The sequence below is a fragment of the Pelobates fuscus genome, chromosome 4 (assembly GCF_036172605.1).
Source record: "Pelobates fuscus isolate aPelFus1 chromosome 4, aPelFus1.pri, whole genome shotgun sequence".
Classification (NCBI taxonomy): domain Eukaryota; kingdom Metazoa; phylum Chordata; class Amphibia; order Anura; family Pelobatidae; genus Pelobates; species Pelobates fuscus.
The window spans coordinates 52,732,801-52,746,614 of record NC_086320.1 but is presented as its reverse complement, the minus strand read 5'-3'; the positions used below and the strand labels follow the sequence as shown (position 1 = coordinate 52,746,614).

The 13,814-nt window shown below is 38.1% G+C and overlaps 1 protein-coding gene across 1 annotated transcript in view; it reads left to right on the top strand.

The window, feature by feature from the left end:
• Positions 1-4,187: 4,187 nt before the first annotated feature.
• ANGPT1 (angiopoietin 1) overlaps positions 4,188-13,814 on the top strand; it is a 283,138-nt gene continuing 273,511 nt past the window's right edge. The window contains exon 1 of the mRNA XM_063451178.1: positions 4,188-4,818. Within this exon, the coding sequence (XP_063307248.1) occupies positions 4,510-4,818 (309 nt within the window). The 5' untranslated portion in view covers positions 4,188-4,509. The remainder of the gene's footprint in view (positions 4,819-13,814) is intronic.

Genomic DNA, 13,814 nt, shown 5'->3' with positions numbered 1-13,814 from the left:
TGGTCCATTCAACCACTATAACTAGGGGCCCAAACGCTCTAGATAGTAGCCAATTGCTGTCCCTGTAGCTAGTAACCCATTGTCCTCCTTTATCTCCCAAGTCCTATCCCTTTAAATTATTACACAGTTTATCCCTGTCTGCCTACTTCAGCAATACCAATGTGGAGGTATCATCCATGGTGCTTGTAATTAAAATTTGAGCCACACAGAGTGTGTTTATGTTACATATATCACTGACTAGTACAGCAAGTTGTGCTCAATGTAGCAAGCAGAGTCTCTAGTTGTGGCAAACCTAGCCACGTCTAGGATACTGGAAATTATGTAGCAAAAGGTTGTCTGTATGTACTGCTATGATGTATGTATAATTGAAATGTGTATTGTGCTGCCCATAGAATTCATATGCTAGCAGCCGTAAGCCACTAGCATTCATGTAGTTCGTTTCACGAACAGCGGCTGTCCGGGCTGTTCGTGAAACGAATGTGGACCACCCTTAGAGGGACGTGTGGCGCTCATTAACCGATTGCAACATTGTTGCAATCGGTACTTAAGGGCTCTCCTAGGTGGCCGTCGTTCGACTACCGACCACGCGGCGGTCAGCCATCTCGGATCCTTTGTCCCACCAGCGGTGTTTGGTCGTCGAGTGCCTGGAACTGAAAATGGCTACTCGACGACACGAACACCGCTGGACTTCCAGGCCGTTCGGGAGTTCCGCCCGTGTCTCATCCAGGTTCCCCATCGGTGTTCGGTAGTTTTAAACTGAACTCGACAACAAAGTGTATTTCATGTGGCGTTCGGTAGTTTTAGCTGGGATCTGAGCGGTATTCCCACGAAATGTAACCCCAGACCCCAGCTATCTACCGAATGTCCATTCGTGCAAATCAGGAGAATTATGTGGAAGTTACAGATTTAAATGTGAGATGCCGGTTCTGCTGCACGGAGGGATAATCCACTTAACGGTGTATCCCAGTGGGAGTATCCCTCTTGTGCAGCAGTGCCTGATGGGAGAAATGCCCAGAATGTGAAGTCCCCCATGTAGTCCCCCACTTTATTACCCCTGTTATGTCTGTCTGGAAACCCCTTGCATGGGGACTTGCATAAATACTGGAAGCATGTGAATAAAGCCTCAGTTGACTCCCAGAACTGTGTTTCGTCCGGGGGATTTGGGACATGGCCTTACTTTTCAGCGCTTGACTGTGGATTACCTTCTGTACCAGCGGAGATCATGGATTTTAATATTGCCGCTCCGCTACACTAGTCTTTCAGCGTCTGCTGGGTTTCTTTCCACCTAAAAGTGCATGTGCCATGCTGCCGGAGGTGCAAGTTGCATGGGCTCAAATTTCCATTCTACCATAGCGATTAAATGAGTGGAAACTCTGAACCCTGAGCTAAATTTATACAAATTCATGAACTTTCTTCTGATTTCCCATATCCGTAACAAATTGCGATCACAATCTGGCTGTTTGCAATAAATTATTTCAAATTGTACATATGATCTGAGTTCCCATTGAGGTCTAGGGAACCAGCTCACATATCTCAGGTATTGGTGTAATGTGTGAATAACTATCACACATTAACCAACTAAATTTACACCTGTTTTAAAAATATAGATGTTTGTAAGGAATCTATTGATGTGTTTTGGGAACATGGTCTCTTAAAATGCCAACATAATACAGAGTAGATCCAGAATTCCATCTCGAAAGGGGCAGTGAAAGATGTTTTTTTTTTTTGTTTTTTAATCTCTGTTCAGCAGATATAAAACTATACTGATTAGCAATATAGTGTGTGTTAATGCTTCGGGACTTTCTAATGTAATATCCATTTTACATAATGTGAATTTGTGTGTGAATGCTGAGGTGTGGATTTTTAATGAGTGTATGATTATGAGTGAGTATAAAGGTACAAATGTATTTAAATATTTGTGTGCATGGAATATTGGTGTATGAGGGTGGGATTGTAGACATGTATATATGGAGTGTCAGTATGTGTGTAATTGTGTATTATGTCCATGTATATGCAGTGCTGCTTAGATTGTCCTTAACCTCTTCCTCTTGTCACTGACCCTCACCGTGCCATTCATCCCAAGTCAATTTCCCCTTACCCTTTTCACCATTTTATGCCACTTCTGACCCTAAAAATGTTCCTGTTTCTACTCCAGTCAATCTACCCAGCCATTTTTACAGTTCACTTACTATCCCAGCCAATTCTCTATTTACGAGGTCACCCCACGGGAGAAACGTCATCTCTGCAGTATCACGTCACAGAATATAGTCGCTAGTTGCTCTGCTCCATTAGACTCTCAGCTCCCACTTAGCTTTTATTATTATTATTGTTATTGCCAATTATATAGCGCCAACAGATTACGTAGCGCTTTACAATATTATGAGAGGGGGATTTAACTATAAATAGGACAAATACAAAAAACTTACAGGAACAATAAGTTTCTGCTCAAACAAGCTTACATTCTATAGGTGGTGGGTGTAAAACACATTAGGATAGGAATTTGCAGTTAAATAAGGTGGGCTGCCCTTTAGGAGAGAGCAAGAGACAGGTATGTGAGGTAGAGGTTAGTCTTGGAGGCCATAAGCTTTCCTAAAGAGATGGGTTTTAAGGCACTTCTTAAAAGATGCAAGACTAGGGGAGAGTCTGATGGCGGTAGGCAGGTTATTAAAGTTATTGGAAGGGAGCCGCACAAGGAAAGTCCTGCAAGCGTGAGTTGGTCGTACAGGTGCGGACAACGGACAGGAGGTGGTCACGTTCAGAGCGGAGAGCACTATAGTGCTGTACATATGATCACATAACATTGCAAGCTGCGACGAAGGCATGCTTTTAAGAGTAAACACGCAGCTGCCTGCGTCTGTGCTCACCTTGCTGCCAGCAGTGACTGGAATTGAAAGGAATACATTAAAACACAGGTACTTAATATGGATATTTTTCTAGTATTTCAAGAGACGCTCTTGCCCTGATGCTCCCAATTGGATATATATATATATATATATATATATATGTTTTGCAGTACACTGATTGGCCCAGTCTCCCATCCTTTTGGTTTGTTTGATTTGTTTCCAATTTGGGTTTTCAGTAAGAAATTCTGTGGCCAATCAGACATAAGGCCAACATTTGTGCATGTTGAAAACTTTTTTTATTTTCAGGAAAGATGGTTCAGCCAGACCAAATGTTCTCATTGTGCACATGTCTAGTCCCCACTGCTTCCAGCTGGGAACAAGCTTGCAAAGCTCAGATTGTGGCATTTTACCATGTGCAAGAAATCATGGTGCCATTTTGGTGCCCACTGCCTGACTTAAAGTAATAGAAATTACAGCCAACAGCAGCTTGACGACAGGTACCCCTTAATCTTCATTAACCCTAAGCCTCCCTTAACAAAAACAAACCCTTACTATAAGCCCCCTGTCTACAGCTTGGCGCTTACTGCTGTTAACTCATTAAACTTTTTTAACTCTGCCGGTTATTCACTAAGCTCAGAATTTTATTGTATTTTAATCCAAACTGATACATTCAGCCTAAAAGCTCAGTTCAAGTCGCGGCTGGCTATTTTAGTCTAAATTTTACAGTTTGCTTTTCATTTGTTAGAATACGGAGTTTGATGGATATCCCTGTGTGTGTAGTTTATACTGCACCTACATGATGCTGGGGTCATAGAACCTTAGTGTCATTATCGTGTCACCTTATCTATTGGATGACTTCGTTGGATCAAATGTTCTAAGTCAAGTTTAAAAAAATAAAATAAAATACAAACATACATACACACAAACACACATAAAGAAAAATAATTCTATCTATCTGTCTGTCTATCTACCTATCTATCTACCTCTAAATCTATAAATATTTATGTATGTATTTTTTGGATGTATGTATCCGTCTCCTTTAAACTATATAATGTGTATTTAAAGGTATATGGACTCCGCTGGTGTGTGCCTTGTTTGTGCTAGTTTGCCTTTAAGAATGTCCCAGGCAGTTACTTGTTATGCAGAATAGCCATGCTTGATTGAGGTCATGCATGCAGCCACTTTGTAAACTGATCTCTTACTAGTAAGCCACCAGCAGCCATCCTTTGGATAGGGGCGCACTCACACACACATTCCTGTCAAGTCAGCCTGCTGCTTGGCTTCCATGTGCTGTCTTAATAAAAGGCACTGGGGTCTGAGTGCAAATACCATTTCTCTAGCAGCTAGAGAGTGGAGCAGGGACTGAGCTGTGTGTGCAGTGGACTGACTAATCTCTGGACTGCAAATCAGAGGAAACAATAGATCCCTAGCTGCCATGCACTGAATGTATCTGTTGGAGCACAGAATAAGATATCACAGGGGTGAAATAAAAAAAAATCTGCAGTTGATCAAGTCCTTTTATAGAGTTCTAGAATTCTTTCTCAAACTTTATTTTTAGTTTGGTTTTTTTTCTTTTCTTCTTTTTTCCTGAATCACTTAAAGGGAGAGGGATCTTCAAGCTGTGCTTTGCAAGGAACAGCAAAAGGGGAGAAAAAGTTAGAGAACCATGACATCTTTGCTTCTGGTTGCCATTTGGACCGGTCTGATGGTTAATATGGGATGTTGCATGCAGAGGAAAGGATCAGACAGCAGTGGGAGAAGGTTTAACAGGATTCAGCATGGACAGTGTACGTACACCTTTATCCTGCCCGAGCATGATGGGAATTGTAGGGAGAGCTCTGGTACTTCAGCTGCAGAGTCGCTGGACATCAATACTTTGCACATTGACCAGCCACAAATGGATCAAGATTTCTCTACCCAGAAAATCCAACGACTGGAACATGTCATGGAAAATTACACTCAGTGGCTGCAAAAAGTAAGTGCTGCCTGCTTAAAAGAACGAACCATCTGAGCTGGCTGCATAAGGATTAGAAATTGTCTTTAATTTATTTTTTAACCTGTGGATTGCCGGATGAGAGGTCTCTTTGTAGGTCACCTCTGTAGCACCTAAAAGGTTAATGCATGCTGTTGGATTTTGCTCGAGTTTGGGGGATGCCTTTATTTTGATTAAACATTTGATCCTGAACATTCTTCAGGAAAGTGTGCTTTTGCATTTATTGTGCCCCAAAAATAAATAAATAAATACATATATAAATGTTGCAACAATGTTGCATTTGATGGGGCAGTTGCTGCAATGACAGGGTTTATGTGCATTAACATCATAAGTGCCAGATAATTAACAACCCTGGTGCACAAATGGTTAATAGAGAGGGATTTGCTGTAGAACTCTGCAGTGTGTTTTATGTTTGGAGTTATTCATTCTTATCTCCTGGATATTTAGTAAATAGAATGTTTGGGTCTATGTATCACTTGGGTGAAAGTGCTGGGTGGTGATAATGCTGCATTTAATGAGACAAGTGTTGGAAGTTTGTTAACACTGCTGGTGTTAAGTTTCAATTCCCATTTCCACTGTGTACCTTTTTTAGTGCTTGTTTTTAGAAAGTGTGCTTGGTAACAGGGCTGCATGCCTGCTTAGAAAGTCCAGTTTATTAATAATATGCCTTATAACAGAGAGAGCCACTATTTATAGAGAAGCTTTTTTAGAGGAAAGGTCGCCAAACATACCTGGCTAATCTACTCAGTGAGTGATGTAACCTTTGCTAGAACAGGTTTATTAAATAATATTTGGAGTCAGCAGTTTTTTTATTAACTAAGAAGTTAATAACTGGAATGATCCTTGTGTTGGCTCAGGTTATTTATCTGGCTTGGCGTAAATAATTGTAACGTAAATTTTAAATAAGGAGTAATTTTACATTAAGGAATATATGAATCCTGAAATAAAACGACATCAAAAAGAACTCTGCAATAATTGCACACTGAAATGGTAATAGTTGTTTGAGATTAAATTGTAATAAGAGATGCAGAACTAAAAATCAATGTATGGTTCATTTATGCAAAATTAATATGTTTGCAACATATTAATTATACATGACATATTATACTATATATCGTATCACATATTATATATCACCTGCCTCTATAACTAATGTAAATTATCATTTATGTAAAAATAAGTTAATACAGTATATTAATTTGGAATACGTTTACTGACACATTTAACATCTGTTGTATTTCTAGTGATAGTTTTTATACTTTTTGTTGTTGTTGTTGAAATGATCTTGCTGGCTTACAGTTTGCATAGCTATGGTCAGAGATGGCCACCAGGGATTATCCTGGGATCACTTTTGTATTTCTATAATAGAACAGGAATAGAGCTAGGAGAAGCATCATTAATTTCCCAGAATAACAATGGATAATTCTAGCCAGAACATAATCTGGGAATGCATTGTGCTTTACATATGTTCTGGGGACTGTGTGTTAAATGGAAGGAAATGCTTAGAACAGATTCATCTCATAGTTGAAGCATTGCCGATACACATGTCCCTGTGTGTTATGACACATTCCAATTAGAATAACTGGAGATATCATAGATTGGAGACAGATTTAAAGGACGAATCACAGAGTCCCCCAGTCATCTCACATGGAGGATAGTAAAGAATTGGCAGTGGACATTCTATTCTATGACTTAATTTTATTTGCAGCTCATGCTTTGGCCTTAATTTTGCTGTTGTAAGTTCTTTACAATTTTTTTTTTACAAGTCCAACTGGAACTGAGTTTAACTGAGTTTAAAGTTTAGGCTAAAAAAGTCAGGCTGTGAGTATAAACGAGTTGGATAATGTTCTGTAATCAGCAATTTTTAGCCTAAAATTGCAATTCAGTTTTCAGTTCTCCACTTTTACTTTTTAGAATCTATATTGAAGGATAGGCATTTATAAAAGGTCTTGCCAAAAGAAACGTTGGGTAAAGTAAAAACAAACAGTAGTATGCAGTTTATTCTGATTCCATTGGTTTCTACATTGACTGCTCCACTTTTAAACAGTGCCAGCCGATGGGAATATACATCTTTTTGTGTGATGCACAGTTTATGCCTTTGGAATCTTATGACACAAACATAAACCGGACCCTAGAGCTTTGCAGGATCTTTCGCAGATCCCCATTTTGTACTCTTGTGCATTCGTAAGAGCACACCAGTGATGTGGTTTCTGACAGATACAGCTGACAGCAGTTCAAGAGACAGATAAAGGGGAATATGGTTTTGCTGAGGAGACAAAACATCATGTAACATCTCTTGAACTTCTCACCCCGGATGCCACCATTGTAGTAGACATTTCACCTTTGATGGTGTTTGCAAAGACCTTAAAAGTGAATTAAGTGAACTAGTATGTGAAAACATATAAATGAGTGATTATTTCCTTTAGAGCTCATATAAGAATGTAAGCTCAGTGAGCAAGGCCCTCCACCTCTCTGTTCCTGTACGTCCAGTTGTCTGGTTACAATTACATGTCTGTTAGTCCACCCATTGTACAGCGCTACGGAATCTGATGGCGCTATACAAATAATAAAATAATAATATTATGGGCCAAAAGTATCAAGAACATGCCGGCTCCAAAATGTGAAATATGATGGAATAAGCTCGGTCATTTTTATAGATTTTTTTTTGTGATGACTCTTATTGACTATGTAAAAAGGAAAATGGTAGAGCAAAGTTCTAAGAGTGGTGCAATGGAATGTTGCACTTAGAGAACTATGCCACACAATTGCTTTTAAAAAGATTCTACCCACTCCAATGTAGTCCCTTTTTAGTAATCAAAGGGTTAAGGTGGCAAAATAATGAAGCTCTGCAGAAGTAACATTGGATGGCTTGATGGCTTTTAATTTAATTGTAAGCTCTTGAGAGTCAGGTATCACTGCAGCCAGTATAGTAATGGAAAATTAATGGTGCAATAAAGGCAAAATATTTTTTGAGAAATACTAACCTTGAACAGTTATTAGACTATAGCTCAGGAAGAATATCAGTCAATTAACCGGTGGGTGTATGATAGATAGGTGTATATGGTAGTTTTACTATAGGGGTGTCCACAACTCAACAGGTGCTTTGTCAGACTTAAGTCTGGCAGAGCATAAAGGGGGTAGATGTTGTGTAACACAGGGGGTGTTTCTTTTGATCACTAGTGTTGAAATGGAAGAACTTCTGCATTCAACTAATAATTTATTGGTGAGAAGAAATAGACATTTCTTGGGGGAAGAGATTCCACAGATGTGTTTTGTGAAAAAGGTTATTTGCACGGACATTCAATGGGTCATAGAAAGTGTTGGCTGTGGAACGTTGCAGCAACTCTTATTGAAAATATAAGGTCATGTTGGAGTTCTGAAAACATCCCTTTGTTTTTCTTGACATATGTTCACTCCAGGTGTCTTGTAGTACTCTCTTCAGAGTGGCACAATGTCACCGCCATTCATGAAGTTGGCCAAGGACCAAATATTTCCTGAAATGTTAATCAACTCCAGGCAAGCACCTCTTTGATTTATTATATTGATTATAAATAAAAATATACATTCATTAAAGATGTGCATTGGTCATGTAGGAATTACTTGGGAATTAATTATTCCCCGTGATAATAATACAAATAATAATGCATGAAGCTCTTAAATACTTTAATACTTTTATCCTGGTATGATGTCAAAGTGCCTCACAGTTCATGTTACAGTAAATGTTTAGCTCTAAGTGCACTGGTCGTTGGTGAGTGTAGTGAAAAGAGAGAGTCTTCAGTTTTTTTCTTTTCATTGTCTCCACCAAAGAGTCATATTGGCTGTCTAGGGGAAAGAGAGCTCCACAGAGTAAATTCAACATGGTGAAGATCTTAATTTCCAAATCGCGTTAGACGGAATTTCAGAATTTTTAACTGAAATGATGTTGCTGGTCAAAGTGAGGTGTTGGTAATGTAAGAAACCAGGTAAAACAGTAAAACATAGCAATTAAACATTGTAGTATATATGCTATTTTACAAACCAGTACCAAATGAAGAGGAGAGGTGTCCCATAACTGGACGTAGTCTAAGGAGTAACTTGGTTGCAACATCTTGTACCACCTATAGATCTAATTCATTTTCTGTAAGACCCACTTGACCCATACTCGCCGTGTGATAAAGTCTAGGTGTAATGACACTAAGCCATGTTTTCTTGTTTGGAAATATGATTATTGATGAAACCTGATGTTTAAATAAGAGGTTACAACTGCTGTAGGGCCAAAACATTGTCTCTACTTCTGCATTTCAAATAAAGTCTGCCTTCATAAAAAAAAAAACATGTGTGCCCAGATATTGACATTTCTTTTATTTTCCTGGGGTTTTGCCCCTTAAAATCCGAGCACCCTGGTGCAAGTAGCCCTTTTTGGTGTGTGCATTACTCTATTCCAATTGTGAATACCATTCTTTATTCATTCTTGCTATTGTTAGCTTTCTAAGGGTCCCCTTATCTTAGGTAATCCTAACCACAAGAAATACCACACATTATCTGGAGCCCACATAATAAGCCTGGCATTGCTTTTGCAAATCATTTATGTATAAATTATGGTTTTTTTTTTAAATCCTGAAAATAAAACAATTGTGCACAATTTTGGTCCTAATGCAAGACATGCCTTAGCAGGAATATGCCAAGGGTGTGAATTGCCTAAAGATGTTTGGTTTTTGCTTTGAAACATACTTCTAGCTACTGTAAACAAAATTACCCAGACATTGCTTTGGTTAATAGCAAAATACATAATATCAGTGGAAATGTACTCTACGCAAGCCCATTTTTCAATAAGTAACTAAATACAAACCATTGTGCAATTTCTCCCAGCTAGGAAGATTTCTATTTCTTGATGAAACAAATATGTATAACATTTTAGATCTCTTTAATCTTCTATCTCCTATTTTTAATTCCCTTATTTGTTGAAACAATCCTTGTTCCATCCTGTCATTTTTGCGAATCAGGACGAAAATCGGAATACTCTTTAGGGAAAAACATTTGCAGATAACTCCAGGAAGTTATAACTTAAAGAAGTGAAGTCAACAACATATCTTGCCAGAGATCTCTAAATATAAAACAAAATGTACCTAGTTCCAACTGGAGTTAGAATTAAGATCAAAATGAATCAGACCAACAATATAACTGCCTGTGGTTATGTGGTTCTATCTGCTTTTCTCTCTAAGTAAGTATGAATCTCATTTTCACCATATCCAACTTATTTGGCTTCATATACTAAGAAGGACTGGGTATTTGTGCTTTAACCCAAAAAATATCTCCACTACATAATCAAATCTATGTCTGTGACCTCAGTACCTTATATACCTTGGTGTTTCACTTCTATTGCAAGGAAGGGAATTAATAACATTCAAAACTTGCTCTTCATAACAAACGATCTTGTCCAAAAGAATTCCTTTAGTTATTTTTCCCAGATGTATAAAGCAATTTCCACTAGACTTGGAGATTAGTTTTGTTCAGAACTGTAATTCACCTGATAGGGACTATCGGGTAAACATCCAAATTCTCAAACTGCTGAAATGTAGCAGAGTCACGAACGAAACAAAACATTCAGTGGACAAACATGTTCACGTTGATTCTGCCCGTGGCTCTGAAAAAGAGATGACTACTGTCCATGAGACAGACACTAAATGTTGATTTGTATTCACAGATCAAGTGATAGGTGATCAATAGTGGGGTGAAAGAGGAGCAGGAAAAAAAACTGTATTTTATCTTTATATAAATGACATATGTCATATACACATAAGATATATAAATATAGATTCTCCCCCCCCCCCCCCCCCCCCACAATCTTTTTCCTTTTATTGGTTGTTTGTTCTCACTTGATTTGTGAAGCCAGTGTTACGGAACAAAGTAATTTCTATTACAATCTGTACTTTTTGTCAAATGAAAAAAACATATATATTTTTTTTATACATAAAGACTCTTTACACATAAAGACTTAAGCAAACTAAAGTGCAGAGCTTGAAGTATCTGGAGTGATCCTTAAAGTGGTAGCATTATCTTGTTCCAACTGTAGTCATTATCAATGTAGTCATTATCAGCTAGCCTACCAATCCATTGAGTTTCTAGGAATTATTGCACCTATATTCTAACCAGTAAATGCCTGAATCTATTTTAAGTTTAAAGGAAAATCTTCACTACCCAGAATTGTTTATATTAATTTAATTTGTATCTGTGAAAAATGAAATGTTGAAATCCTTCATTCTGTATCCCGCATATGGGTTCTTCCATCTTAACTTTCTGGCAACCATTGTTATAAACTCTGTCCTTTGCACCGGGCAGTCAACATGGAAATAACCGAGAGGAGAAATGACACAATGTTTCTCTTTCTCCTTCTCATTTGCAATATATGCATTGGCTGTGCCTGGAATGAACTGAATTATGATGTTATTTGATGTATTATTAAAGCATATATATGTTTTGTTATGCCCAAATCCCCCACCAGACAACCCCATTAAAAAAATAATAATAATGAAAACATTTTAAGTTATGCACAGGCAAAGTAAAGGCAACATTTCATTATATATCCGCCTGAGACCCAGCCCATCAACTTGTGTCCTCTGCACTGGACATTTCATTCACATGCATCTTCTATTATTCTTTTGAGCTACTCTATCATTCCCTGCTGTATTGTAAAGAGGACATCCTGGGCTTTCCAGTGATAAGTCTTGTGATAGGCTGGGTTGCTGGGAATTCCCTCTTCCTTTTCATCAAAAATGGAAAGAAGTGTAAAGACAACTTTTCTTCTTCGGTTCCCAGGAGGATAAAGCCAACGGGTAACAAAAGTTCAGAGAGAGCTTTAGTCTAGCTCCACATCCTTTGTAAAGTGTTGTCATTGGTCGTCAAGTTCTTACTCATCTATATGACCTGCTTTTACTGTAAGAGCAGAGCAAACTATCTCCAGCAGCTGCCACTTGAAACTCCAAGATGGCAACACCAACCAAGAAGATCCAGTAAAACCAGCACTATGGAAGAAAAGGTGAGTAGCACCAGTCCCAGGGTAACTAAATGTTGTGGAGTGAGTCTGGGGAGGTTTGGTGGAGGGATCCGTAGGCCAGGGGACAGGGGAAGATTTGATGACAGATCTACTTTAAAAGAAGGCATCACATGAAAACATTATAACATAAGTTCTAGGTAATTTCCGATGTTTTGTTCAATGGTGTAATTTCCAGAGAAGTAACATCCTGTTCGATATTTCTCAGGGGACATTTCTCTTGGAAAAGGGAGATATGTCAAAAAGTAAATTCCACATCAAGACCTGGTGTTCATTATACACATTTGCATTCCTCTTATAAAAAGACGAGAGCAGCGTTTGCGATTGATAATAGAAGACCAGCGTTTCGAAACATGGAGAAAATGAATGGAATCTGTAGAGGAGTATTAAACCGATCCCAGAAGATGATCTGTATTCTGATTTGAAGTAAAAATGTAACCTTTGTCACAGAGGAGAAGCTTTCCATTGCCAGATCTGGCTGTCATCATAGAGCAAACTTACAATAGTATGCTGAAGGAGACATCTTGTGAACTCACCACACACCATAATAGGAGTTATTTCATATACAGCACGGAGTACAACAATCACATTTCCTAGTAATTGCATTCCTTATGTTTTATTTAGGCAACCAAATGAGATGACAAAATATTTATCCTCGTATAGCTAAAATACAGATGTTAGTTTATTATTGTGAACGTGAAAAGGCAGAGTGGTGGAACGGACCATAAAATATAAACCAAACTAACGAGGTGACCACGCTATCAGCTAGAGTAAAAATAAATTGCATGCAGGTTTTTTTTACCATGAAAAATCTATGGGTTTTTTGCTTTGAGCACTTTAATAATTTTTTGCTCATAGTGTCTGTGACTTGTGTGAGATAAATGCATTGGAATTTGCTCACTGGAGAAATATGGCACACAGGGCAACTTCACCAGTGTGGATATGAGCAGACACGGAGAACATAGAGCTCATTCTTAATCTCGTCCAGGAAGTGGGTTATGGTTTATGGCTAAAACATCACGAAAACACACAATTCTTGGATTTTACAACATCTTAGAGCTGTAGGAGCTGGAGTGAGGACTTTACACCACTTTTGCCTACTTTTTGTTACTGCTTAATGTCCATGTTGGATTTTGGACTCTTTGCAATTAATTAATGTTCTTTGCATGAAAAAGAATCCATTAAATAAGGAATCTACATGGACAAGCTTGTGGTTGCTCTTTTCAAAGATATGCCCAACCGGGAAAAAAAACCCTGATAATTTTATGTTTCAGGAATCGTGTACTTACGTTTTTTTCAATGTCGTGTTTTGCAATAAGCTCTGATTTTGGCCCCCAGTTCCCAGTCCTCTGGTGACACCAGTTAAAGTCCTTAAAAATACCACTGCTAGTTCTTCCTTAAGTGCATTTGCAGTTGCATGGCACCATTACAGGACATCTTTGCCCAAGAAAGGGCCCATCTGCTGCTTTAAGTTTGTGTGTAGCTCAGTTTGGCTATCATACCTCTTGCATCTGTGCCTTTAGTTTACCACATACATTTCTAACATCTTTACAAACAGTGTATACATAATTCATTATATGTATATATTTCAGAAACAAAAGAAATGCATAAAATCTTGGAAGAATGCTCAAGATAGACTTAAAGCTATTCTTTAGGAAATGACACATTACTGTCTACTCTATTTGCTCGATAATAAATGGCTACAGATGGTCATTATAACATTATTTGCTATGTATGTTCAGCTGTTCAGAATGACAAGATTCACAGCTTACGCAGAATACATTTGCAAAAGCATCTAATTATTACTTCTGGGAAAGTTTATCAAATATTTCCTGTGAAGTTCCTTCTCAGAGCAACACAAATGTCAAATTTCGCTCACTCTCTGACATTTTACCATTCCTTCAATGCCCAAGGTCTGTTTTATAACTGTTTTATTAAATATGTAATA